Source organism: Lagenorhynchus albirostris, chromosome 2 (genome assembly GCF_949774975.1).
Source record: "Lagenorhynchus albirostris chromosome 2, mLagAlb1.1, whole genome shotgun sequence".
NCBI lineage: Eukaryota > Metazoa > Chordata > Mammalia > Artiodactyla > Delphinidae > Lagenorhynchus > Lagenorhynchus albirostris.
The window spans coordinates 168,046,059-168,073,650 of record NC_083096.1 but is presented as its reverse complement, the minus strand read 5'-3'; the positions used below and the strand labels follow the sequence as shown (position 1 = coordinate 168,073,650).

The 27,592-nt window shown below is 52.3% G+C and overlaps 1 protein-coding gene across 3 annotated transcripts; it reads right to left on the bottom strand.

The window, feature by feature from the left end:
- Positions 1–2,867: 2,867 nt before the first annotated feature.
- E2F2 (E2F transcription factor 2) lies at positions 2,868–23,244 on the bottom strand. Of its 3 annotated transcripts, XR_009539057.1 has the most exons (8): positions 22,946–23,244; positions 17,435–17,540; positions 15,616–15,835; positions 14,632–14,791; positions 12,991–13,104; positions 11,369–11,561; positions 5,940–6,315; positions 2,868–3,282 (listed from the first exon to the last, which is right to left on the bottom strand). XR_009539057.1 is itself a non-coding variant. In XM_060141134.1 (7 exons), exons 1-7 carry the CDS (start codon positions 23,195–23,197, stop codon positions 6,047–6,049), a joined length of 1,314 nt encoding a protein of 437 aa, XP_059997117.1. In that variant the 5' UTR covers positions 23,198–23,244; the 3' UTR covers positions 2,868–6,046. The 3 variants fall into 3 exon arrangements, 2 of the variants coding, with proteins under 2 accessions (XP_059997117.1, XP_059997118.1); XM_060141134.1 differs by having other exon boundaries at positions 2,868–6,315; XM_060141135.1 differs by having other exon boundaries at positions 2,868–6,315; positions 15,622–15,835.
- Positions 23,245–27,592: the final 4,348 nt, after the last annotated feature.

Here is a 27,592-nt window from a genome sequence, read left to right as displayed (position 1 = left end):
ATCAGACTGAGAAAGTTTCCTTCTATTCCTAGTGTGCTGAGTTTTGTTTTTTTTTTTAAATCATGAAGGGGTGTGGAATTTAGTGAAATGTTTTTTTCTGCATCTATGGAGATGATCATTTTCGACCTTTATTCTATTGATATGGTGTATTCCATTACTGATTTTCAGATTTTTAACCAACCTTGCCTTCCTGGGATAAATCCCATGGTATATAATCCTTATTTATATGTTGATAAATTTGGTTTGCTAGTATTTTGTTGAGGATTTTTACATTTCTATTCAGAAGAGCCCTCGTGCCCATTTACAGTTCATCTCATTCCCACCTCCAGTCTCAGGCAACCACCAGTTTACTTTTTGTCTCTATAGATTTGCCTATTCTGGACATTTCATACAAATGGAATTAACAATAGGTGCTCTTTTGTGACTAGCTTCTTTCACTTAGCATATTGTTTTTGAAGACACTCTCATCCATATTGCGTCAGTACTTCATTCCTTTTTGTGGCTGAATACTATTCCTTTGTCTAGATCAAATAGTTTCTCTCTTCACCGGTTGATAGATATTTAGATATTTCCCATTTGGGCTATTATGAATTATGCTGCTATGAACATTCATGTGCAAGTCTTGTCTTTGCATGGACACGTTTTCATTTCTCTTGAGCAGACACCTAGGAGTGGAATTACTGGGTCCTACGGTAGTTTTCTATTTTTGAGAAACTGCCAAATTTCAAAACTAGCTTCTACCATGTTATATCCCTAGGAGCAAAGTACAAGGGTGACCTGGGAACTTATTCAAACGGAGTGTTTCCTCATCTATAAAGTGGTGATAATAATAACACTGACTTCATAAAGTGAACATTAAATGAAATTATCATGTGTGAAGGACTGAGCACACTGCTGTGTCCAGACACATGTGAAGGCTTAAAAAATGGTGTCTTTTTTGTTCCTTTGTCTATGCTAATGTCTCAAACCTCAGCCCTTGCTTTGCTTACATGGATGGGATTGTCTTCATGCCCTCCATGTAAACTGACATCTTGGTGTCATGTTCAAGACCCTCCTCATTAATCAGTCCCCTGTGGTCTAACAGGACCCCCAGACCTAGTTTCCCGATCCCACTGCCCTTAAGGTCTGTGTCAACCACTTTGGCTCAGCAGGTTTCCCCAGGGCAAGAGCTACAAATTGGCAGAGTTGGGGCAGCAGGCAGTGCTCTGTGATGCCAACCTTGTCTGCTGGATGGCAGGACAGAAGGTATTGATTGCTCTGCTTGGAAGGAAGTCTCCCATCCCTCATTTACCGTTACTCCAGGCTAGCCTTATTTATCTGTTAAGACATAATTTGGGCATCACCTCCTCCAGGAAGCCTTCCCTAATGACTGCCCCTCCCAACTCTTATAATGTATATTATTGCAACTGACACATCATTTGTAATTTTTTTTGGCCATGCTGCACGGCATGCAGGATCTTTAGTTCTCCAACCAGGGACTGAACCCGAGCCCCCTGCAGTAGAAGTATGGAGTCTTAACCACTGGACCGCCAGGGAAGCCCTGTAATTATATTTTTACGTGTCTGTGTCTTGTGAGCATCCTGAGGATGGGGACTATTCTTATTTATCTCTATCTCCCCAGTTCCTAGCACACAGTAGGTATTCAATAACCCATAAATGGCCATATCCGTGTACAAAGTATTAACGGCTACATATTAGTGTCAAGGAAAAACTCTACAAAAAAACTGAACTGGGCCTTGAGGAATAAGCAGGAGGGCTTCCCTGGTGGCGCAGTGGTTAAGAATCTACCTGCCAATGCAGGGGAGATGGGTTTGAACCCTGGTCCAGGAAGATCCCACATGCCGCGGAGCAACTAAGCCTATGCGCCACAACTACTGAGCCTGTGCTCTAGAGCCCGCGAGCCACAACTACTGAGCCCACGTGTCAAAACTACTGAAGCCCGCATGCCTAGAGCCCGTGTTCGGCAACAAGAGAAGCCACTGCAATGAGAAGCCCGCGCACCGCAACGAAGAGCAGCCCCTGCTCGCTGCCGCAACTAGAGAAAGCCCGTGTGCAGCAACAAAGACCCAACTCAGCCAAATAAATAAATAAATAAATTTATATTAAAAAAAAGAGTAAGCAGGAGCCCGCCCAGGTGAATTGCAGAGAAGGGGGAAAACATGTTGTTTTCAGGAACTGACAAAGAAGTCCAGTGTGGCTATGGGTGGTGGGAAGGAGTGGCCAATGAGGCTGGAAAGGTAGGGTAAGCCAGTTGCAAGGTTAGAAATGGACGTTCACACCAAGTGAAAGGGCACTTTATCCTGAGGGCAGAGAGAAGCCATCCATTAAGAAGGGGAGTGACATGATGAGAGCTGTGTTTTAGAAGGATCTCTCTGGATTAGTGGGGTCATGGTTCTCAAACTTCACCTGCACTAGAATCACCTGGCGGGCTCATTAAGACACAGATTCTGGGTCCCACCCCCTGAGTTTCTTATTCAGAAGGTCTGGTGTGGGGCCTGAGAATATGCATGTCTCACAAGTTCCCAGGGAATGCCGGTTTGAGGACCACATTTTGAGAACCACTGATACAGAGGATGGGGTGGAGAAGAATGGGTAGCGGTGAGAATATTAAGGAAGCTACTGAAATTGCTCAGTTGAGAGGTGATGGAGGCAGACGCAGGGCAGGGGCTCCCAGTTTAGATCTGGGTGCTGCTAACTTCAGGGTCTTATTGGTGAGGTTTCAGGCATGGTACTAAGCCAACGTGGGGAAGGGAGGCTGTTTCTGGGCCTAGATCAGCCAGTTGGTCAGAACAGGCTCCACCCCCGGCCTGGGAGGACCAGACCCACACTTGGTAATGACCTTCAGAAAGCACAACAGAGACAAGGGGCCCAAGTTTGTCATTTAATGCCCAATCATCACAACACGTGGAGGCTTACACGGTGCTTGTCAAGGCAGGACACACGGCAAAACCAGAAACCCGGCCAGAGGTGAGTGACCTGCATGGAATCCCAGCACAGAAACCAGGGTCCCTCTAGACACATGTGCCATATGCAAGGCTTCAGCACTTACCCAGGAGCCAGCAGGCTGGCTGGGCTTCTGCTCACCGAGGGTCCCCATGGTAGGCTAGGGTCCTAGGATGAGGTGGGGACCTCAGGACACAGTGATGAGAACCAGAAAGCTGCTTGCAAACAACCCCAAAAGTCTTTCACTTCACATGCTTTAAGCCACGCAATGCTTGGACGCAGGAGCACCCAAACTCTTTCACTAAAAACTAAACACGGCGCAGAACTGAGGCTGAACACCTGGAAAGAGGAAATAAAGTCAAAACCACGCTCCAGCCAGTTTTAACACCCTCTGCCCTCCCCCTCGTCTTCCCTGTAGCCGCACTGCTCAGACCATAGCGTGGCTGTGGAGGAGAGATGCTACTCTGGTTTTAAGAAATCTCTCTGAATCTCCAACTCTACTGCACAATTTTTTTTTTTTTTTTTTTTTTTTTTGCAGTACGTGGGCCTCTCACTGTTGTGGCCTCTCTCATTGCAGAGCACACGCTCCAGATGCGCAGGCTCAGCGGCCATGGCTCACGGGCCTAGCCGCCCCGCGGCATGTGGGATCTTCCTGGACCGGGCCACGAACCCATGTCCCCTGCATCGGCAGGCGGACTCAACCACTGCGCCACCAGGGAAGCCCGTCTACTGCACAATTTAATGCTGCTGGGTTCCTGGGAGTCCCTGAGCCTTTGATGCCCCTGGGGACACGAGTGACGGGGGGTGGAGTGGGGGCTGCCAGAGCGGCTGGGAAATTTCCTGGCAGGAATAGTTTACCTCAGAAAGAAACTGGCTTTTCTTCTACCCTGGTTTTAAAGTTTACCTGGGCCCTGAAGGGAATTCCACTCAAAATGCTTCTTAAAGTACTTGACGGAACTTGGGAGGTTTCAGTTATCATCGGGAAGAAAGAGGCACAAGCTCGTTTCCTACACCAAGCCTGAGGCTTGGCCTGGTGATCCCGCCACTGGGCCAGGACAGGTGTGGAAGGGACAGGATGGCGGGGTTGCCAGCTGCTCTGGGTATAGGCCATGGGCCCGAGGGACAGCCCCTCTGTCCAGACCTTTGGCTGGGCTTTGGGGAATGAGCTTCAATTCTGGCTGGACTTCACCATTAAATTCATTTCCCTTTTCTATGATTTAATTCTAGGAGAAAGCTCTAGACAGAGCCCAAGGCATGGAAGTCAGACAGCTCTGTCCTCAGATATGATGGCGCATGGCTAGATGGCAGCCCAGCAGAGATCTCACAACAGCCATGCCATCTCCAGCCCCACCCGCCCCAAACCAGATCCTGGGCAGCACCCCTTCCCCCCACCCAAGGGCCAAGGTGGTCCCTCGGCCCTAGGCATGCTGGGCTTCAAAACTGCCTTCTGCTGAGACCCCTGTGAGTGTTTATAGAGTAGAGACCAAAGTCACTTCTGTAAAGCATAACAAAACTAGCCCTGTTTATAGAGCAGGGTATCTGTGACCATTCCTGAGAGGCCACTAACTTGGGGACCCAGGAAGTTGAGCCAATGACAAGGCCTGACTGTCCCCGGCTGGGCATTAGCTCACATTGGACCCCACCCCCAAAGAAGCCCACCTTCCAAGCTTCAGAAGCCAGTAGGTCAGCTCAGGAGCAATCCCATGGAGCCAACTTCATATTTGAGACCAACTTAATGCTACAAACTTAAAAAAATAAAAGTTTTGCCCAGCTGAGCCCCTGAGGAAACCTAGCTCCCTGAGGGTGGGTGGTGGGTCTCTCAGACCACCACCCCTGGCTGCCTCTCTCAGGAAGGTACAGCCTTGGTTCAGCCCAGAGCCCCCCACCCACCCCAAGCTGGGCGGGGGAGGAGAGCTGACTGCCCCATACCCAGCTGGGCTACGGGGACAATGTGGGATGGTCAAGTCTCTGGGGGATGGGGTGAGGCCAAAAGACCTTCTTAGGACCCTAAGCCGGAAGAGGTAACATGAGCCCGTCTCCCCATTAGCTGCCGTCTGGTCTGCCACGAAGCCTCTTCCCTGTCACCCCTTCAGCATCCTGTGACGCCACCAAGCCGTGGTCACTTCTGTCCCTGGGGGTCTGTATGAGAGCTGGGGGGAAGGGGAGGTCCTTAAAGAATCACCCCCTTCAACAGATGCGGCAAAAAACAATCCTTCCAGGGCAGGGGAGGACGATACCAGCAGCTCCCAGCAGAGGTGCTTCCTGGCAGTTTCTTATTTTCTGCTCACCCTTGTCTTTAGCGGGCCTGTCTCTACCGCCCAGGTCCTCAGTGTAAAACAGCCCCTGTCCCAGCAAGAGGCAACTATGGAGGAAAGGTGCCCACAGCAGCGGACAGCTGCTTCCATGTTCGTGCCCCAGTTTCCCCGGGAGCTCTTCTGGGCTGACTCCCTGGAACCAGCTCTGGGACAGAGGAGACCAGGAATCCCGCAGCCCCCGCTCGAGAGAATTAGGAGGCTGAAGTGCAACTGGCATTCCAGCAGACTGGACGGCCCCTGAGGCCCGGTCCCCCACTGCTGGGGGGAGTCAGGGAGTTGGCCTGGGCCCCTGCAAGCCCCGGCCTGCCCTTGGACCTGTCTGAGGAGACGTCTTCCTAGGAACTAGAACAACCTCCCTGCTAAAACTCAGGGAAGGCCAACAAACAATACTCAACCTGAAATAAATACAAAGGCATTAAGTGCTTCTTGATAAACTGAGGGTCCTAACTGCCCCTCTAAAGGCAATTGCGGGGACTCTCCTTGGACCTGGTCACCTCCCCTGTGGCCCTTCACATGAGAGGTCAGAGGTCAGAAGACTGGCTGGGTCTTCCCAGGCCCAGTTTCCATGAAGAAGGACAGGACCCAACCCCTGACAGGCTCCTTCCCCGTATCCTCCACATTCCCCCGACAGCACTGGCCGGCAGGTGGTAGGTAGGAAAGGAAAAGGGGGGACCCCCATACCCTGAGGGCAGCACCTCGTGTCACATCCTGTGCAGGCAGAGGGCCTGTCAGTCTGCCTGTGAGGAGGTAGAGACTGGAGGGGTTGCCGGGGCGCAGGCAGGGGCCGTTCAGTTAATCAGCAGGTCCCCAAGGTCATAGGTGTCGAAGAGGTCACTGATGCCCTCCCCGCCGTCCAGGCCCCACAGGTAGTCGTCCTGGTCCAAGGGCGGGGAGAAGCTGATCAGAGGGGAGCTGCATGGCAGTGTCGGGGACAGGAACTGGTCCTCTGTCTGCTGCAGGAGTGGGTGTGGCAGCCCCAGCATGCTGTCGGTGGCCTCCAGGGGGACAAGGGACGGCGGGAGTGGTGGCAGGACCTGCTGGGACGTCAGCGCTGGTGCTGGAGACAAATCGACAAGGGTTATGTCTGATGCTGGTGCCCGAAAGCCTCTGGTCAGACCTCCGAGAACAAAAACAGCCTCTGGTCTCCCCTACCCTGGCTCACGCCTGACAGCACAGGACACCCTGCCCTTTCCGCCCCAGCTCCAGCAGCCCCCTTCCTTCACCCACACTCTCTCCCCTCCCCTCTCCTGTCTCCACACCCACCCCCAGCTTCTGCAGTCACCCTACCCGCTTTCACCGTCAAGGTCCTGGCCCCTGAAGTCACTATGCCTTTTTCCTGCATCATCAATTCCTCTCACTCTCCTAGATCATTCCTGTCAATACACAGACATCCTCTAATAACTCTTATCTTTATTATGTTTTTTTGGACTCACCATGCAGCATGTGGAATCTCAGTTCCCCGACCAGGGATCGAACTCACGTCCCTTGCATTGGAAGTCTTAACCACTGGGCTGCCAGGGAAGTCCCTAATAACTCTGATCTTTAAAGAGCATTCTCCCCTGACCTCATGACTCTCTCCAATTACCAGCCCATGGTACTGCTCCCTTTCACAGTGAAGTTTCTTAAGAGTTACCCGTGCTCACTCCCTACTTCCCCACCACTATTCACGCTTCAACCCACTCCAACCTGGGGTCTGTTTGAACCAGTGCCCTCCATATTGCTAAATCCAGGGGTCAGTTCTCTGGCCTCATCCCATGTGACATTCCAGCAGAATCTGATGCAGTCGTTCACACCCTTCTTCTTGAAACATCTTCACTTGGCTTCGGAGGTACTAGATTCTTCTGGTTTTCTTCCTACCTCTTTGGCTGCTTCTTCCTGGTCTCCTTTCCTGGATCCTCCTCACCTTCTCAACTTCTAAACCCTGAAGCCCAGGGGCTCCATCCTCCGATTCTTCTCTCCTCTGGCTGCACTCCTCGCCAGGTGATCTCAGCGGGCCCCATGGCTTGAAATCCGTCTCCAGATCTACTGCCCCCAAGTGGATGCCTCTGGCACAGACACCCCCCCCCCCCCGCACCAGCTCTGGGCTCCTGCTACATCTCTACTTGATGGCTATGCTAGGTCAGAACTCAGCACGTCAAAACCAAACTCCCGGGCTTCCCCCAAACCTGAGTCTTCCCCCATTGTATTTAATGAATCCCCGCCCACTCAGTTGCTTAGGCCAGAAGGCCCAAGAATCACCTGTAATCCTGCCATTTCCCCGCAACTGACCCAGCAGCAGGTTCGGTCACCTCCACAACCAAATCAACCCTCTAAGCTGCCCATCTCTCTTCAGTCCCGCTGCTGTGATCTGCGGCTCGCCCCTTCCTCTCACCCAGGCCCCTGCAGAAGCCTTCTCACCAGTCACCTTGCTTCGACTCTTGGCCCTTGCAGTCTGTGCTGTGACTTAAAAATGGCTTAGAGGGACTTCCCTGGCGGTCCAGTGGTTAAGACCCCGCGCTTCCGATGCAGGGGGCGCGGGTTCGATCCCTAGTCGGGGAACTTAGATCCCAAATGCCAAGTGGCGCGGCCAAAAAAAAAAAAAGTAGCTTAGAATAAAATCCAAGTTCCCACCAGGACTGAGCAGGCCCGGCGCGACTTGGTCCCGGCCTTCCTTCCTGGTCCCTCTCCCGCCTCCCTCCCATAGCTCACGCTCACCTCTCCAGACACACTGGCCATCGCCTACTCTTCAGTACACCAGCTCATTTCCATTTAGAGGTAAGGACGTGATTCCCTACACAGGCATGTGGAGCAGGGCGCCGGAAATCCCCTGCCAAATACACCCTGACGCCCAGAATCTCACCATCTGGGTCGTTCCTTACCAGCCAAGCATTGCTTTGAAAATACAACCACGTCAGCATGCCAGACTGCCTGATCAGCCTCGAGCTGGCTGAGTAACTGTGGGCAAGCGACACGTCCATAGGGCTCCGTTTCCTCACCCCTAAAATGGGGATGATGATCATACCTGCCTCCCGTTGTTGAGAGGCTTAAATGGTAAGTGCAGATAAAGAACAGCTGGTCTGCAGGCTGTCCTTAAAAACAAAAATAGTTCCCATTTCCCAAGGGCTTACTCCCTCAGCTCTGATCTCAAGGAGAGGCCTGTTTCACCTCCTTGGACACTCCAGAAGCCCCAGGGGGAGGCACTGTTGTTATGTCTATTTACAGATGAGGAAACTGAAGCTCAAAGAAGCCAATTAAATGTAGTATTTGAATGAAAAAAAAAAATCAAATGTTTGTTTAGCACATCGCAGAGGCCTGCGTGTGTTAGAGTACGAGGCCTGGCTTGGGAGTGAGGGAGAGGCTGGGGGCTCAGTCCCCAGCCCCTCACCAGCTACAGGACCCGGCACCTCAGTTTTCCCAGTAGGAAAAATAAGGACCCACCACCCTGAGTTGTGGAAGCAGTAACTGAGCTATCACACGTGAGAGCCTTTACCTCAGGTCCGACCCCTCCCATCCATCCCTCCATCCATCCCTCCATCCTCTCTCTCTCCCTCTTTCTCTGTCTCACTTTTTATCACATCCAGAAGAGAACTGCTCTTTGTAACATCTGTGCCTCCACTGCACCCTGAATGGCTCATGTTCACTTAAATATCTCCAAACCCACACATAACAGGTGTCCAGTTCACACAAGCTTTTAAAAAGTCACATTCACGCTGTATCATCACCTGAAACGCACCCAATAATCACGAGGGAGTTTTATTTAGTGTCCCCCTTTTTGGAGACGTGGGAACAGAGGCTCGGAGGGGTTAAAGTGACTCCCCCACAGTCACCCCATCAAAGGAGGTGAGATGCAGACTCACCCCCGAGCGTCCCAGCTTCAGCTCCTGTGCCCTCAGCCACATGTAGTTTTAAGTCAGAAAGTCACAGCCCGGAGAGATGTTCAATGACTCAGGTTCAGATTCGTCCCATTACAAATGAGGGAAACGAGGTCCCCAAACAAGAATGATTCCCCTGGTGGCGCCAGAACTAGGATGGGAACCTGGGTCCTAAGACTGTAGTGGCCTCCTCTTTGGACCAGGCCCTTGGTGCTTGTATCTCAGAATGACCCTGCTTAGGCCAGAACACGGAGCACGTGCGAGTGCATGTGTGTGTGTGTACACCTTCTGGAAAACTTCCTCCTGCTCCTTTCAGCAGGGACATCACTAAGAGACCACGTGGCCAGGGTGAAGAGGGGCAGCAAGAGCATGGGCCCGGGCACAGAGCTGACTTCTGGGCTGGCCCCTCCGCCTACTGTTCCGTAAGCCTCTATCTAGGCTTTTCGGGCCTCAGCCTCTTGACTTGTACAACTGAGGTAAAATCCTTGTCCTTGCTTATGAGGTAGGGTCCTCCACCTCTGCCCAAGGTCTCAGATGACAACTGAAGGTTCTAACTCTGGAGAGCCGTGCACATGTTGACAGTGGAGCGAGAAAGCAGAGCGTGGGAGGAGGAGAGAGAACAGGGTGGGGCACAGGTCTGGACTGGGAGATAGGCACTGGGAGGTTCCCGGAGGGACAGATGGTCGGTTCAGGGACAGCCCTGGTCCTGGGACTGGGCTGGAACACAGGAGAGATGGCTAGAGAAGAACTAGGAGTCTGGGCTCTTGTCTGAGCTCTGCCACTAACTTGCTGTGTGACCTTAGGAAAGTCACTTGCCCTCTCTGGGCCTCAGTTTATTCATGTGTAAAATGAAGTGTTGAGTTAAATCAGGGGTCAACAAACTTCTGTAAAGGGCAGGATAGTATTTTAGGCTTTGCAGGACACGTATGGTCTCTGTCACACCGTCACTTGCCCTACGCCGAACCCCTAACTCTTTAAAAATGTGAAAACCATTCTTAGGTCATGGGTCATATAAAAACAGGCCAGATTTGGCCTGCAGGCAATAGTTTTATTAACCCTTGAGTTAAAGAAATGGAATGCAATCTGGGTTCTGTGGACACCTGCCTCCACCACCACACACACAAAAAGCTTCTTCCACCAGACCAGTTCTAGCTCTGCATTTGTTTAAAACACTAGGGCTCTATTTAGGGGAATTCTGCTGCTAAGAAAACAAAAGCGGAACACTGGCCTACATGGCCTCGAAGGATCCTGCCGATCTAACCTGATCTCAGTAAAGGGCAAAAACCATTCTGGGGGAGGGGCCTTCATAGGCTCCCATCTCTACTCCCGTCCAACTCCCAGTCTCCCTGGGGAGACCTCGGGGACTCTCCCACCTCTTTACTCCTTGGCAACGGCCTCATACTACTTCCTGCCCGGCATAGACAGCTTTTAGCTCTACCACCTACCTCCCAGCCACCGTCCTTCCTTGATCTGTTCTGTGCCTCGTGGAGAGAGCCCTGGGCTAGAGTGTGGAGACCAAGGTTCAAGACACAGCTCTGCTGCCTCCCAGCTAGGAGGCCTTGGGCAGGTCCCATCACCTCTGTTTCAGTTTATCTATCTCTAAACTGGGAACAATAAAACCTACCTCAAGAACCGCTGTGAGGAGTAATGTGATAATGGATGTACCTGGTACACAGTCGTGGTTAAAACACCTTAGTCATTATCTCCTAAGAAAGTGCTGAGCCTTCCTCAGAAAATCTATAATTTCCATTTACTATGGGCTTATTGAGTGTTAGGAGCTCTGCCGTTAGGAGCTGTTACAGAAGCAGCAGTACTAGTGGCGGTGGCCGTAATAATGATAATAATAGCTAACAGTTATTGCCAGGCACCGTTCTAAATGCTTTACCTATATTAACTCATTTAATGTTCACAAACTATGAAGTAGATACTATTAATTACTATGCCCAAATTACAGATGTGTAAATTAAGGCAAAGAAAGGTAAAGTAATTTGTCCAAGATCATATAGCTGGTAAGTGGAAGAGGTGGGATTCAAACCCAGGAGCTCCTCTGCCCAGAGCAGCAACAGTCTCCCCACTGAGACAAGGAACGTGCATGTGCTTTATAAAGTGTAAAGGGCAATGCACACGTGTGTGGGAGAAGGACTGTATCCCCTGCTGCTGGGTAGAAGGTAGGTACCCAACAAATGCTGACAAGGAAGAGGGAAACTCTAAGGCTGGTCCCTCTCGGCATCCCTTGTCCCTCTGGACAGAGGGTCTCACCTGAGGATGCCGTGGATTCCGTGATTCCAGGGTTGATGCTGCTGCTGGGCTGGGTGGGGTCAGGGCTGGGACTGAGGGCGGAGGTGGAGGGGAGGGGCTCCTTGGCAGGACTGTTGGGCTCCTGCACCTCTTCTGGGCAAAGGTAGACTTCGATGGGCCCCTGCGTGCTCTTCAGATATATCTGCAGGTTCTCCTGGAGAAGGAAGAGAAGCCAGGTCATGGCTCTGGGCAGCTGGACTTACTCATGGCTCAGTGGGTATGGACGGACACATGAGGCTCCCACCGTCCACATGAGCACGCTCAGCTCCTGAGCTGGGTGCTGGGCCTGCCCCATGTGGTCTGTGGTAGACATCTGTCTGGCCCCAAGACCCCCTTCTTTTAGGGAGAGTGCCTTGATTTTCCTTTGGGCAATCACTCCTCCCCCACTCTCAGGCCTGAGCTGGTATCATAAAAGCTATCTTTGCCACGGTAAGGGGAGAGCCCACCTGGGAATGGAGTTGGCCAGAAAATGGCAGAGTGAGATGGAGTGTGAGGCCACCTTTACGACACGGTTTGAGCCTCTGCATCCAGCCTTGCCTGCAATCCCCAAATCTCCCCCTGGACCTGTCACTTGGTTCCCCCCGGGCCCCCCTCACTTAAGCCAGTCGGACTTGGCTTTCTGTTATTTGTAACCAAGAGACTGACACTTGGCTTTCCTGCCCTTGCCTCCTGCCCACCTCGTACCCGCAGCTTAAGCCACAACCGGCAACGCACATGCCGCTGCCGATCGCATTCAGGTGTCCACGCCTGCGCCCAGGCAGTCCCTTTGCCTGCCCCTACGGGCCTTATATAGCTTAATGCTTTTCCACTAAACAGATTATTTCTGGAGCCCTTATCAGACTCTGGGCTGGGGGTACCACATGGGTGGAACACGGCTTTGTGGAGGTTACACTGTAACAGATGAAGCAGAACATAATTACGTAATCACCAATATATCCCGGCAAATGGAGGTTAAGTGCGATGGAAAAGAACACGTGGTTATGAAGTCTGGAGGTAATCAGGGAAGGCTTCTTGAGGAGGTGATGTTCAAGTTGCGACCTGTAGGATGAATAGCCGTAAACCAGGCAGAGAGAGGGAAGAGCACTTCGGCTGGAGGGAATAGCGTGTGAGAAGGTCTTGTACTGAGGTCAAGCTTAGTGTGGTGGGGAAACGGCAGGCAGTTCAGTGTGGCTGAAGTAGAGACAGAAGGGGGTCAGCATGAGAGAGGAGGTGGGTAAGGTCAGAGCACAGACGGCCTCATAGAGAGTGTAAGAATTTTGGTCTTTAAACTAGGTTAACATGGAAGGATTACTGTGAGTACTGACATTGCTGTGCGTGAGTGCACGTGTGCTTGCGCATGGGAACGCAGGGGCTGGTGGGATGCGGAGAGGAACCAGGAACAGAGATTTTCTCCGGCTGGTACCTAATGCCTGATGCCCTTTCCAGCTTCCGCCACTTCTGCCCCAGCTTGGAGACCATCAGTCTTGCCATGGCCACCAGCATGGACCAGGGAAGCTTCGGACTAGGCAGTGCCAGGAACGGAAACTGCAGAGCTGTCTGGAATGTTCCTAACCCTGCTCTCCACTAAATGCTTCCCCTCTCACCTCGCTCCTGTCAGGCACTTCCAGTCTCGTCTGCGGAGGGGCCTTAACAGCGATCACCGTCTGCTCCTTAAAGCTGCCCACAGCACGGATGTCCTGGTAAGTCACGTAGGCCAGCGTAGGGGCAGGAGAGTCAAGAGAAGTGACTGTCTGGTCAAAATTAAAACTCCCGGCCTACCCGGATGGGATCTAACCCACCTCTCAAAGACTCCGAACACCCCAAAACTGTAACCTGTTCTTTTAATCTCATAAACTACCTTGGACCCCTTTAGAAATGGGGGTATGAATCATTAAAAAAAATGCTGCCTTATATCAGCTTTTTACATAAAGGTTTCATCTACCAAGCTAGATTTTTAGCTCTGAGAGGGCAGGAAGACATGTCTTATTTCTTTATATTTCTCACAATGCCTACTATCCTTCCAGAAATACAAGGTCAGATCCAAATACCAATTAGATGGTCCAACCATTTGCAAAAAGTATATGTAAAGCCTTTGCAAAGTCTATGCTCTTTGACCTCATTGTTTGAATCCTAGGAATCTAACCTAGGGAAATAAGTAAAAAACTTGAGAAAAGTTTCTATCTATAAAGATATTTGGGACTTCCCTGTTGGCACAGTGGTTAAGAATCCTTCTGCCAATGCAGGGGACACGGGTTCGAGCCCTGGTCTGGGAAGATCCCACATGCTGCAGAGCAACTAAGCCCGTGTGCCACAACTACTGGAGCCCGCACACCCTAGAGCCCGAGTGCCGCAACTACTGAGCCCGCACACTCTAGGGCCCACGTGCCTCAACTACTGAGCCCATGTGCTGCAACTACTGAAGCCCGCGTGCTTAGAGCCCGTGCTCCGCAACAAGAGAAGCCACTGCAATGAGAAGCCAGGGCACAGCAACAAAGACCCAGCGCAGCCAAAAATTAAAAAAATAAAAATAAATAAAGATATTCATCACAATGTCGCTTTATAAAACAGAAATCTAGCATTGATCTAAATGCCCATTCTAGGCCTTATCAACAAACCATAGTGGTCTGAGTAGGACATTCTCAAACCATTTAAATATTCCCTGGCGGTCCAGTGGTTAGGACTCTGCACTTCCACCGCAGGAGGCACGGGTTCGATCCCTGGTCGGGGAAGTAAGATCCTGCAAGCCGTGCAGTGTGGCAAAACAAAAACAAACAAACAAACAAAAATATATATGATGTTAAACCATACAAAACTGCAATATCAGCAATTTCATGTGGACCAACCAAATAGTTAGGAAGGACATGTAACAACATAAAAACCACCTATGGTAGTACACTAAGTGGAGAAAAGCAGAATATAAAACGTTGTATACAGCAGGTACACACAGTGTTTAAATAACACACACCCTGTGTGTAGCTAAGGAATGATGGCTGTGTTCGGGTGGCAGCTCTTTTTTCTTTTCTCCATTTTCCAGATTTACAGAAATGTACTTGTCTTATTTTTATAATGAGAAAGTAACTTCAAGAGACCCAAGAGGAAAAGCCACTGAGGAAGGAAGAAACAGATATGCGAGACCCCTAGGGTGGATCAGTCCCTGCAGGGAGGTACTGCATCAACTCTGGGTAGTTATGAGCATGCAACAGGCCCCCTGCTCCCGGACCCCTTCCTCCCAACCAAAGAGGATATCTCTTGTTGGCCTTGTCCTCCGTCAGGTGCTTGAAGTGCAGAGAGCAGCTCTGGATGAGCTGGTCCAAGGCCTGCTCCATGCTCATTAGCTCCTTCAGCTCCTGCCCCAGCTGCTGCTGCTTCCCAGGCCGGGTGGGGTCTTCAAACAGTCCTCTGCCTCTGGGGACAGAGCAGTCCCCCAGTGTCAGTCTCAGTCTACATCCAGGGACCCCAACCCCAGGGCTGCTGTGCAAAGCTGCACAGACGATGTGGGCAAAACTCCAGGAAGAGGCCATTCACATGGTCTATGATGGTGCCTCCTGGCTTGTACAAATCAGTGGTCCTGCCTAGCTCCCAGGGAGCTGCCAGGGATTGGAACTTGATGTTTGGGGGTTGGGCTAGGGAAAAGAAACAAGTCAGGGCCTGACACCACTTTTGGGGGGCTTTCAACTCTACCCACCCTATGCCCCAGGCTCCCCCAAATGGCAGGGAGCTGGAGTGACCTCACTCCTGACTTCTCTGCCTCCGTTCTCTTAGAGTTCACGCCAGGGGTTGCAGGTCTGTTCTTTAAGACCTTATAGAAGTGAGGAACGGAGTCTGTAGTACTTATATCTCAGCTGGAAGGAGTCTAGGTTACTACTGCGCAGATCCCAGAGGACTTCCCTAAGTTAGAAGAGGGCAATATTGGGACCCCTGACTGAAGAGGATCTGGGGTCCTCTTAGCCTTTACACGTCCTATAAATCATTCTTTGGCCCTGCCATGCTCTCCTAATACTACTTCAGCATATACACCTGCTCTTCCTTCCCCCTCGTAAATACATTGGCTCCACCCGCAGCGTGTAAGCTTATTGGATGTTGCCCTTCATTTCCCCCGCCAGCACTTGTGCCCATTGGATGTTGCTCTCAGGCCCGCCCCCTACATTCACAACCTCAGGATATTGCCCCTGGCTCCACCCACAGCACGCGCACTCACTGGTGCCATCGGCCCCAGCCCAGGCACTCACACCCACTGGATGTTGTTCTTGGCCTTCTTGCGGATGAGCTGGATGCCCTCCAGCACATTGGTTATGTCGTAGATGCGCCGCTTCTGCACGTCCAGCACCTCAGCAGCCCAGTTAAGGTCCAGGACCCCATCCTCAGACTCGCTCAGGAGGTAAATGAATTTCTTGGTGAGCAGCCCCAGCGACGTGTCATAGCGAGTCTTCTCCCCAGGCGACTTGGGGGCTGACGAGGAAAGGCGCTCAGCCATTGCTCAGAGAGGGCCCCCTGGGGGACTTCCTCCATTGACCTGGACCCACTTTCCAGTTTACACCCTCCATGTAAGCACCCACTTTCCAGTTTACAGAGCACTGGGAGGGAGGGGGTCATTCACCACCATTGTTCAAACAGGGAATCTGATAACTAGAGAGGCAAAGTGACTTGCTTAAGGTTTCACAATCGGGGGCAGCGTCGAGGCTGGAAACCAAATATTTTAACTCTTGGTTCGCACCTTTCCACCAAAGCTCGGGGCAGCCATACCGCCACCACCACTAACAACAGCAAATGCTTACTGTGTGTAGCTCACTGTTCTAAGCACTTTCCATATACAACAAATTTAATCCTTACAGCACCCTATAAGTTTGGTGTGTAACCATCCCCATTTTACAGGTGAGAATACTGAGGCACAGACAGATTAAGTAACTTGCTCAACTCACTCAGCTATAAAGTGGCAAAGCTGGGACTTAAATCCAGGCAGTCTGGCTCCAGAGTCTCCCTTCCTAACCATTACCCTATCCTGCCAGTTATGTGAGGAATTTGGAATTAGGGTAGGGAGGGAATGACAAGAACATGTTTATAGACATGTTTTTTTCTTCCCTTCCAGTTTTATTGAGATATAATTGACATACAGCACTGACATACAGACTTGCTCTTTCTTTCTGTGTCATGCAATGATTATCTGAGAGGAATCAGTCCTATTATGTCACATGTGGCAGGTTCATGAAAAAGGTCCCTTTCTTAATGAGGTCGATGTCACAAGACCACATCTCAGCTGCAGCATCTTAAACCACAAGAAGACTTTTGCAATCTAGTGACTTGCAAGTCATATAGCAAGTTAATGGCTAAACTAGTTGTGGAAACTGAATTTTAGAGAGTCTCAGATTCCTCTAGAAGGGGACTTTAGAATCCCTTAATAGATAGACAGCAAGTATTTGGCACACAGACAGTGTTGTCAATTTTTGCATTCATGGCAGACATTACTAACTGATTAGTGCACTTGGGGTCCTTCAATAAAGAGCTCTGGGCAGCCTCTACTAATCAGTTGGAGAGGAAACTTTCTTGCTATTCCCGATCTAGCTGCGCCTTGCTTTGCAGATGAGACAGCTAAGATTCACAGAAGAGGAGTGACCAGTCAGGTGAGAACAGAGTCCTGACCAGACCCTCAAGCTTGCCACCCAATAACATACCTTCTTTATTAGGTCTCTGTCCCCCTGAATTAGAATTCCTCCCTAACGCAGTTGCTTAAACTCCCTCCCAAACCAGAATATTGACCGAAAATATCAAGAGGCAGAAACTGGGCTCTGGTCCTGACTCCACCGACTAGCAGTGTGACCTTGGGTAAGTCACCGAAACTCTGAGTCTCCAGTTGCCTCATCAGTAAAAGGGGGATAATCCACCTGCCTGGCAGGATCCAGTGAGAAGGCACAGGAAACTGCTGTGTAAACCAGAAAGTGTGCTACAGATATTAGCCCTGGTGATCTGGGCAGGGCTGCTGCCCTCTGCCCCTCCCCACCCCACCTCCAGTCTCCTGAGCCTGCCCTTAGATAACCCATTGGCGTGGCTTACTTTTGGGGCTGGGGAGGCCATCCACTCTAATGCATTTCCGCTTGGGAGTCCGGAATTCAGGGACCACAGGCTTCCCGATCCCCTCCAGGTCCAGCTTCCTTTTGGCCTTGGGGAGAGAGAGGGGAGAGAGGCAGAGTTTGAGAATCATTCATCCTTTAGCTTCTCCCCGACTTGGGGCCAAAGCACTGAGGCCACCAGCAGCCACCACCTGCCTCAATTTGCCACCAGTCCTGGGTGAAAAAAGTCACTGTACCTGGTAAGGAAATATCAGTGACCTGAAAAATGAGCTTTCAGGGGAAGGAAGTTCTATTTCTGAGGGGCACACAACACTCCCATCTTCCGAGGCCCAGGCACTTGAGACTACCAAAGCCAGTCTGGGTTTTAATACAGGCTTCCTTAATAACTGGACCCGACACCCGCCTCTCTACCCCCTCCCCCAGGCTGATACAGTGAGGAAGGAGAGGGGAGGGCCTGAAGCACATCAGGCTGGGGAGAGCGTCCGCACCTCCACTGCAGAAGCAGCTGGCTCAGCCAGACTGGGTGCCCATCACAGGCTCACAGCTGGCCCTTATCAGGGTGGGGCTGGGCATCCGCCCAGGCCCAGGGGACTTCCTGGCTCAGTGCCACACCCCAGGGAGGTGTCCACATCGGGAAGCAGTGCAAACATCCCCCACCCCGCCGTTTGGGCTCCAGCTCAAGGGCCCCAGGGCCTCCTGAATAGACTCTATTTGCCATTCTTTCTTTGCTGAGAGGGGCAGACAATGAATCCTTCCCCTGTGTCTTAAGGACAAGCAGCTGAGGTCCCCCTGCTCCCCCCTCCCTGTTCCCGCCAAGCTTGGGAAACACCTGCTGGGGAAATCAAACCACAGACCCATCTGCTCCTCTCCACCCCACTGCCACCCGGCCTCAATTACGCCCAGAAGCTGGGCTGGCCCGGAAGGGGCCTCTCTCCTTGTTAGGGCTGGGCAGAGGCAGGGCTGGGGCACTAGGGCACAGGTCAGAGACCCAGGCGTGAATCTCCCTGCTCCTTCACGGGCTCGCTGTGTGACTTGAGGAAATGCTCCACATCTAGGAGCCTCAGTTTCGTCCTCTGTAAAATGGGGTGGAAAATACCCACCGCCAGGGGCTGTTGTAAGGATTCAAGGAGATAACGTTTGTAAAGCACTCAACCCGTGGCTCAGCATTCAGTAGGTATTCAGGAAATGCAGAGTCCCTTCCCTAAAATCCAAACTCGGCCTTTTCCTAGACAAACTATTCTGGGGGTCACTGAGCTCATTTCCTTCTTCCCTTCCCCCAGTCACCCAGACACCCCTACCTTAGTTGGGACAGAGAGGTCTATTTTAACTTTTGATGGTGAGGTCATGCTCAGCAGGGCTGAGACTTCTAACCGCTGCTGAGCACAGGTGGGCTGACACGTGTGGGAGGTAGTGATGGCTCTTCCTGCTGTCAGCTCCCTTCCCCCTTCTCATGCCTCCTTCAGGAAGTCTTTCTGGACTGATTTGAGGAGCCCTGCTCCTTGGTTGGAGGAGCCTGGATAAGAGGATCCTCCCCTCCATCTCCACCCAGACCTGGACATGATCCAAACACCACATCTCCCTGCTCATTCCTCTTTAAGTCCTTCTGGAAAATATTCCTTTTCTAACCTCCCAGCCTGTGAGATGCTAGATTCTAGGGAAAGTGACCTGCTCTAGTCCCATCTTGTTTAGAGGAAAAGTCCTAATCATTCACTGAGACCTTCCACCTGCCCTAGACCAAGCCCCAATGTTCATCACCTCACTGAATCTTCCCAACGCCACGAATCCCAATTTTACAGCTGAAGCAACTGAGACCTGGTGAGCCCAGGACAAGGAGAGGAAGGGAAGTCAGGCTGAGTTCTACCTGAGGCAGAGGTGGCAGCCCAGAGTCTCCCCGGCCCCACTCACATTCACCTGAAGGAAGCCAGCCCCTACTGAGTTCACAGAACACACCAGGAAGAACCTCACTACCTGCAGAGCAGGGAGGCGGGGAGGGCCTTGAACGGAGTACCTGTGCAGGGCCTATCACGTGCTCATCAGTCCTAACTCAGTACTGCACTCTCTCTCAGTGGACGAGAAATGGAGACTCATAGAGGTTAAGCCACGTGCCCAAGGCCACACAGACAAAGAGCAGAGCCAGAGTTTGAACCCAGATCTGTCTGACTCCAAAACCAGGTATTGGGCTGTTCAGCTCCATCCCATACACGTTGCCCCAGAACTTGCTGAAATTTGAGCCGAGGCCTGGTTATGTCCACCGGCCCCCATCACTTTACTTCACACAGACACACACACTGGCCCCCTCCCTTTTCTTCCTCTCCTTCACCCTAATCCTGCACTGTCAGGGTCCCTAAGCAGCAAACTGTCCCCCAGCTGAGGACATCTCTCTGACACCTCTGAGCACTGCCCAGAGAAAAGTCAGCTCATCATGGATGGGCCTGAGCCTGCAGAACGGAAGTGGCAGAGGACAAGCCCAGGAGGACAAGGACCAAGGAGAGGCTGAGCACAGGCCTTGGAGTCAGAGCTGCCTGGGTTCCCATCCAGGCTGGGTGAGCTGGGCAAGTCCGCTGACCTCTTGAGCTGCACCTGTAAAAGGGGGGTGCTCTGCTCCTCCCTCCTGGAGGATTCAGTGAGGGGGCAGCAAAGCGCTTGCTCACGCGGGGGAGCTGCGATCACTAATGCACCAGGGCCACCACCGAGGGGGAGGTTCAGGGCTGAGCTGAAAAGCGTCAGGGATGTGCTGAGGGCAAAGGCCAGCTCGGCTCCAACCTGGCCCTCTTAGGCAGACCCTTTGGCTGTTTCTTAAAGGCCTGGTTAAGATTCGAGCCCACCGTGCCAACCCCGAGAGAGAAGAACGGAGCTCCTTCCTCAGGCAGCCCTAGAAGTGAGAGGGCCAGAGGCCCCAGACACCACCCCCTTGCAGGCAGCCAGGTGAGGTAACCGGGGCTCAGAGGGGAAGTGACTTGCCGGAAATCACACAGGGAGTGGAGCCAGGTCTCTCCTAAGCCCTAAGTTAGACGGTGGGGGTAGGAGCCAGTGGAAGGAGTTGAGAGCCTTGCTTCCAGATCCCCGCTCTGCCTCGTGGTGGCCTGGGAGGGACTCTCTGCCTTGCCTCCCTAAGCCTACATTTCCTCATCTGACCCGCCTTGTACAGTTGTTCATTAAAATGTTCATTTTCTTCCCTGGTTCTCAGAGGAAATTTGGAAAAGACAGACAAATGAAAAGAAAAGGAGAACTCTGCAGAATCCCACCCTCTTCACAGGTTCCTGCAGGAATGACACAGAGTGAGGCCATGTGCCCGGCTGGGGCAGGAACATCCCACGCCTCCTCCAGAGGTGCCGGAAAGAGCTCTAGTCAGGGAGTGAGGAGACCTGGGTTCCCGCCTTCATTCTGCCGTTGATCTTGGTCACCGTCCCTGGGCAGTGCCTAAGGTCCCTTTAAACAGCAGTTCCCCAACAAATCCTGCTCACCCTGCACTTTGCAGCCTGGGCACAAAACAAGTGGCCACACCCAGGGTTGGGTTTGGAGCTGCTCCAGGTCACACCCTGTTAAAATGAGTAAGCAGGGGGCCAAGGCCTGCCCACCGGGTTTTGGGGCACAGGGAAGCCAGGGACTGACAGGAAAGGGGGCTCTGGGCCCCAGAGGCCTGTAGGGTGGTCTGATGCAAAGAGATGCTCTCGCGTCTTGGCGTAGGACTTGGACAAATGACTTCATGTCTCTGCTCAGGTTCCTCATCTGTAAGATACCTCATCCCGGGCATCTTGGCATCTTGACCAAGATAAGGAATGTGAAGAGTGCCAAGCAGTGCCTGGCACACGAGAGGCATTCAGTAAAAGAGCCATTCTTGCTGTGATCACTGAGCCCCTCCGGGAGGGAGGTACAGACAGATGCACTCAGCTCCTCTGGGAGGGAAGCAGTTCAAAACCACAGCTGTTACTGAAACTCTGCCGGGTCTCCTGAAAGCAGCTGGCCAGAGGAGAGACTGGGCCCACCACTGAGCACCCTCCCTGGGGGCACCCAGCTCCTAAATCAGGTGGTACTGGGGAAAGTCAAGGCTGCAGAGAAGAGACTAATAATGATAACCTGCCCTGTGGGTCATATATTTCCCTATATGATCTTAGACAGGTCACATCCCCTCTCTGAGCCTCAGTTTCCCCCTGCAACATGGAGCTACTAAAATCATCCACTTCATAGGGTAGAAAACTATTTTAGACTGTAAAATGCTGAACTAAAGATAAGTAAAAACTCCCGGTTATCCTTGGCTGCTTGACTTGTAAAATAGGAATAGCACTCCTGCCGCCTTCCTCCTAGTTGGAAATAATGTACAGGAAGGGGTTCTGAAAGTTTAAAGCCTTGAGCATTGGCAAAGCAGGATTCCAGTAGCAGGGAGTGGGGCTCTCTGCCTGCAGCCAGCGGTGGCTGGAGGCCAAGCCTGCTGATTGACACAGGTCAGATCAGTGCCTCTAGGGCAGAGGGGGTGGTCTTCTCCCTGTACTTGAACTTAACTCACCACTCACAACAAAGCCAACCTACAACATCCCCATCTCCCCTTCCTGGATCCTGCTTCCAAAACCCAGGACCTGGAAGAGACTTGAGATGAGTTAGTCCCACAGCTACTCCGTGCACGCACACATTTTCAAGACAAGGAAACTGACGCCCAGACCAGGGCCAAGACTTGTCCAAGGACACACAGTGAATTAGCGGCAATCAGGACCAGAAATCAGGCTCTCTAACTATCACCCCCACCTCCCAGGGCTCTTCCAACTCCACCCCACCCTATGGTTGTTTCGATTCTCACGGGCTCCAGGAATTCCACTCCCAAAAAACACACCCTGTGCCTGGTGCCACCACACTTTGGGCCCTCCCTGGCAACGGTCCTGCCGCTTTGAGAAAAGAACAGTCAATATGAACAGGAACCTCAGAGGGCTGCCCCCACCTTGCACCTGCTACTGGCTGTCTGGGACAGAAGACGGCCTGGGGGAGGACCTAGGGCAGATAATTGGGAAAGAGTTGGCCGGATGGAAAATGAGGCGTCTCAGCCAAACTGGACCTGAGAGACCTCCCCCTATTTTAAAGCCCCCATGGTATCCCCAGGCTCAGTTCTGTGCTTGGACAATAGCAGGTGCCCAGTACTGGTTTCTGGGCCAAACAATGAATGAAAGAATGAATGAATGACAGCAAATTGACTCCGTAGACTTCCCCAAGGTCACAGGGTGCACTGGGCGTAGGGCGTTGGGTCTCCACACTCCTGATCCAGTGCTCATTCCATTCCACCCCAATGGATGAGGTTATTTCATCCCAAGTCTGAAAATGAAAGGCTCTTCTACTTAGATATTGGGGCAATGGGTTGTTCTGGAAGCTGAAAGCTCCCCTTCTCCCTCCCCAGACTCGACCTGCCTCACTCAGACAGCTCCCAGGCGTCCCTCCCGCCCGTCCCACCCCCGTAAAAGCAGAGAGGAAAGCGGTGCGGGGGCGGGGGCGGGGTGGTCCCCAGCATTACCGGCAGCCGGCCAGCAGGCACGCATCGCACAGCTTGGCCCTCCGGTCCGTGGGGGGTGGCGTCGAGGCAGGTGCCCGGCGCCGCAGCAGGAGGCACAGTCTGCGGGTACAGCTGGGTGTAGTAGGTGGTGGTGGCCGGGCAGAGCTGAGGGCTGCTGAGGCCGGGCGGCCACAGCTCCGTGGGGCTCATCGCGTGCAGCCCCTTGGGGGGTGGCCCCGCGGCCGGAGCCAGGGCCCGCGGCCCTCGCAGCATGGCGAGCGCAGCGCCCCCTCCCCAGCCGGGCCTGGCGCGCCCGCCGGCACCTGCGGGCTTCGGAGCCCGCGGCGGCTCACACGGCCCGCGGCATGGCGCGGAGGCCGGGCAAGGCCGGACCCTCCCCTCCTGGCCCGCCGCCGAGCCGGGCAGTGCTTGGAGATCGCCGCTTGGAGATCGCCCCGCGCCGGCGGCGGCGGCGGCGGCGGCGGCGGCGGCACGGCCAGGGGATGCCCCGCCGCGAGGGCTGCTGCGACCAGCAAGGGCCCCGCGCCCCCTAAGGCTTCGGCACCTGGGGTCTGGCCCCGTTCGGGAGTGGTCTCTGGGATGCCCACGGGCTCAGCAGAAACGCGTTGCGCTCGGACGGGGGAGGGGGACCGATTGCACCGACTCCCTCTCGCCTCGCTCTCGAGTCCTTGAGCTTTTCTCTGCTTTTTTTTTTCTGCTTTTTTTTTTTTTTTTTTTTAGCGCGAAACTGCGTGCCGCGAAATTCGGATCTCCCGCGGAAAATGCCGCGCTTCGGTTGGTCGCTGCAACAGGCACAGGCTCCACCCCCCGGAAGGACCCGTCCCCGAGGCGGTGATTGCAACACGAGCTGGATGCTTAAAGGGGACGCCACAGCTGCTGTCGCCCGGCGCCCGCCCGCGCTGACAGCCAGAGAAACAGACTGGGAGGGTGGTTCCCTCACAGAGCTGAGGACTGGGCCCGAATTCCCTGGGGGTGGGGGCAACATTTTGGCGCGGAGTCTTGACCTGAGCCCAGACCCAGCACTACATTGCCCAGGCCACAGACCTTTTGCTAGTTTGCATTATAGGTCAGCCAACGATAACATATAGGTATTTATATCGTTTTACCCCCCCGCTAAAATGAAAGCCAGGAAACTGTTCTCTTTCTTGGCAAGGGGGCTGAGGACGGAGCCTAACGTTTATACCTCTTCGTAGGGGGTACTAACGTCAACTGAGTGCCCACAGTATGCCTAGCACTCTGGAGATGATTACATCTTATTTAATTTGAGCCAACAGTCGTCAGAAGAGGAATGATGATCTTCGTGGTAAAGATGGACAGTCTGAGAGGCTAGGTAACTTGCCCAGGGTCACACAGAGAGATTCGCTGATTTGAGTTCAGTCTGGGACAGGCCCGGTCCTGAGCCCTTGCTTGTTCCAATAAGAGGCTCCTCTCCTGCTCTCCCAAGCTGTGCCCCTTGCAGGCTTGGGTGGGGGTCCAGGGTGCACAGTTCTGATTTGTTCACAGTTGTATTCCCAGAGCCCAACACTCAGTAAATATTTGAACATCTCCAGGCTTCTCCTCAACAATCCTTTTGTCACGGGTCTTCCCTCCCTCATTGCCGATAATCCATTTACATTCCTCATCTCTCCAGTTTAGAGACGTCAAGGCTCAGAGAAGGGACCTTGGCTGGTGAGTGGCAGAGCTGCTAAAAGCTGCTTCTTAATTCCAGGTCTGCTGATTCCTGCCTGTTGCTGTGTGATTTTTATGCAAGGCTGAGCCTGGCATTCAGAGCCCTTCCGAGTCAGTCCCCAGCTTAATACCTGATCCTCAGATCTGGAGGATGAGGTAGCAATAATGCATAGTGGTGAAGAGCCCAGACCTTGAAGTAGACAGCCCTGGGTTCAAATCCAGGCCTGGCCACTTTGCTAACTGTGTGACCCCAGGGAAGTTTTGTAAACTCTCTGAGCTTGGTTTTCTTATCCCTTACCACTCACTTCATAAGGTTGTGGGGAAATCTCATGAGATAATGCATGTAAAGCACTCAGCACAGAGTGTGGTTCATAAGGAACCCCAAGAAATGGCAGCTGTGGTTACATCTCTGGCCTTATCTCCAGTACACAGACCCCTTTACTCCTGTCTACACATTTCACTGGTCTTTCATGGCCCAGTTTATTTATTATTATTATTTTATTTGAAAGAAAATAGACTTTATTGCCCAACAATTAAAACCATTTGAACATGTATTTTTCTACATAACTTATTGAGGTGATCAGTGTTCACTAAAATATTAATTTTCATCATTTGCTTCAATTCATGTCTTCTTGACCAATTCTTCATTTTTCTTTCCAAAATACTGTATGCCACACCTTTCAGGCAATGAATTTTTAAACACCACAGCCAAGGACTTAAACATTCATCTGCAAGTCCCCATACGCTTATTACATGCAGTTGTGCTCCCAGTGGTTTTCTCACAGCCATCCTCTACAACAAGTTTTTGGAAAACACTTATCATGACAACCTTCATTCACCTTCAACTCATAGGCTCTGTTGCACCTTGAAGAGCCTGGTGACAGGCCTCCAGGCGCTGCTGCCCTGCCCACACAGCTGATGGTGTCTCTGATGCCTTCTTTCCTTAGTGGCCACACGGGAAAAAGCTTCATAGCCTAGCTTAAACATCACCTCCTCCAGGAAGCCTTCCCTGCCTGCCTCCCCTCTCCCAGTCAGAGTGCCTCTCGCCCTCTTAGGACCCTTCGTGTGTTCTGCCTCAAAAAACAAGGCTTTGTTTTCATGCCTGGTTTATCTGTTGGGTTCTAAGCTCTCTCAAGGGACCAGGTGATATCTCTCTCTGAATGCCCCTCAGCATCTACGGCCTGGCGTGGCATGCAGAAGATGGGAAATAAATATTGATTAAATGATTCATTCATCTTCCCAGCAAAGAGTGGCAGAAGTTAATGAGATTTGAAGTCAGAGGCTCAGCAGGCCCAGATTCAAGTCCCACTCCCCACCTGCCATCTGAGCACCGCTGGACAGGCTGCTGGTCTACCTCTCAACATCAATTTCCTCAACCATCAAATACCGATAATGCTTCCACTTAGCCGATGTCACAGGACATCAGGGATATCATTAAGAGGATGATAGTGATGATGATCGTTAATATTTACAGAACCTACTGTGTGCTGGGCTCCAAGCACTTGGGCATCTCCTCTGATCCTCACGTCACCCCTCTGGGACAGGCACTATTATTAACCCCATTTTACAGATGAGGGAACCTGGAAGGAATTGTGGCAGAATAGGTTTGGGGAAGGAGCAGGGCCTCAGGGCCAGGAAGGGAAATGGGGGTAGCAGGGTGGGGCTGGGACGAAAGAAGGGAGCCAGCAAGGGGGCCGTGAGCCAGCTTTCCATAGTTGAGAACCAGGCAGCTGGGGCTGGCTTTAGAGTTTCACTGCCTGGGAACTAATTCCTGCCAGAGGTGTGAGATGCAGATCTGCACTGGGTCACCCTGAACGTGAATTCCTGCCACATCCATTCCTAGTGTAGGGCTCTTAGTCAGGTTGCTGGATCTCTCTGAGCCTCAAATTACTCATCTTTGAAATGGGAATGGCAAAGTGACCTTTCCATTTACCGTGAAGATTCCATAAGGGATTGGATATAAAGTCCTCAGAGGGGTGCGTAGCAGGTATTTAATATATTTTCACTGAGATTTGTGTGAGATGGACTGAAGAGGCCCTCACATGGAACTGAATTAAAATACTTGCAGTTTTCCCTTCACGCCCTACACTCTCCCATTTCCCAGGCTTGGCCTCCATGGCTCCACATCCACAAGGCCTCTTCTCCCTCCCAACCCCAAGTGACAAATCTGACCTGCCCTTCAAGGCCCAACTCAAATGGTGGCGTGACAGGAAAAAAGAGTCTGAAGTCAGACATCTTCAAAGTCCTTGGGAACACGACCCATGCTGTGTTTTCACCTTCATGTCCTCCTCCCTGAGAGTGCCGGGCACACAGTAGGTCTGCAGTAAGCGATGATGATGTTACGAGCTCACGTTTCCTGAACACTTCCTCAGTGTAAAGCACCAGACAGGCACTTTACATGCGTTACTATATTGAAACCTCCCAACTATCCTATAACGTAGGTACAAGAAGGAAACTGAGGCTCAAACATGTAGGGGATTTGAGCAAGGGTTGGTTAAAGAGGAAACCAGGATCTGACCAGGATCTGAACTCAGATCTCTATCTCCCAAGGCACTGAGCCACTCTTTTTTTTTTTTTTGCGGTACACAGGCCTCTCACTGTTGAGGCCTCTCCCATTGCGGAGCACAGGCTCCGGACGCACAGGCTCAGCGGCCATGGCTCACGGGCCCAGCCGCTTCACGGCACGTGGGATCCTCCCAGACCGGGGCACAAACCCGTGTCCCCTGCATCGGCAGGCAGACTCTCAACCACTGCGCCACCAGGGAAGCCCACTGAGCCATTCTGAACAAAGAACTCAGCCCCAGAACCAACCCCATTGAAGGAGGGTATGTTCTGCCAGTGAACCCAGAGTTCCAGTGCTGCAGGCATCGTTGGGGGTGGGAGGAGTGTGCCCACAACTAGATAAGTTAGGGATGCTTAGTCCCATTTTCCAGATGAGGAAGCTGAGGCACGGGGGACATTAAATGAGACGGTACAGCT

Bases quoted from the DNA above. Each gene is read 5' to 3' on its own strand.
- E2F2 (XM_060141134.1), bottom strand. From the start codon at position 23,197: ATGCTGCGAGGGCCGCGGGCCCTGGCTCCGGCCGCGGGGCCACCCCCC. The intron at 14,792-15,615 runs GTGAGTGCCTGG...CTCTGTCCCCAG, and splicing joins AAGAACAACATCCAGTGGGT to AGGCAGAGGACTGTTTGAAG. The intron at 11,562-12,990 runs GTGAGAGGGGAA...TTCCTTCTCCAG, and splicing joins AAGTGCCTGACAGGAGCGAG to GAGAACCTGCAGATATATCT.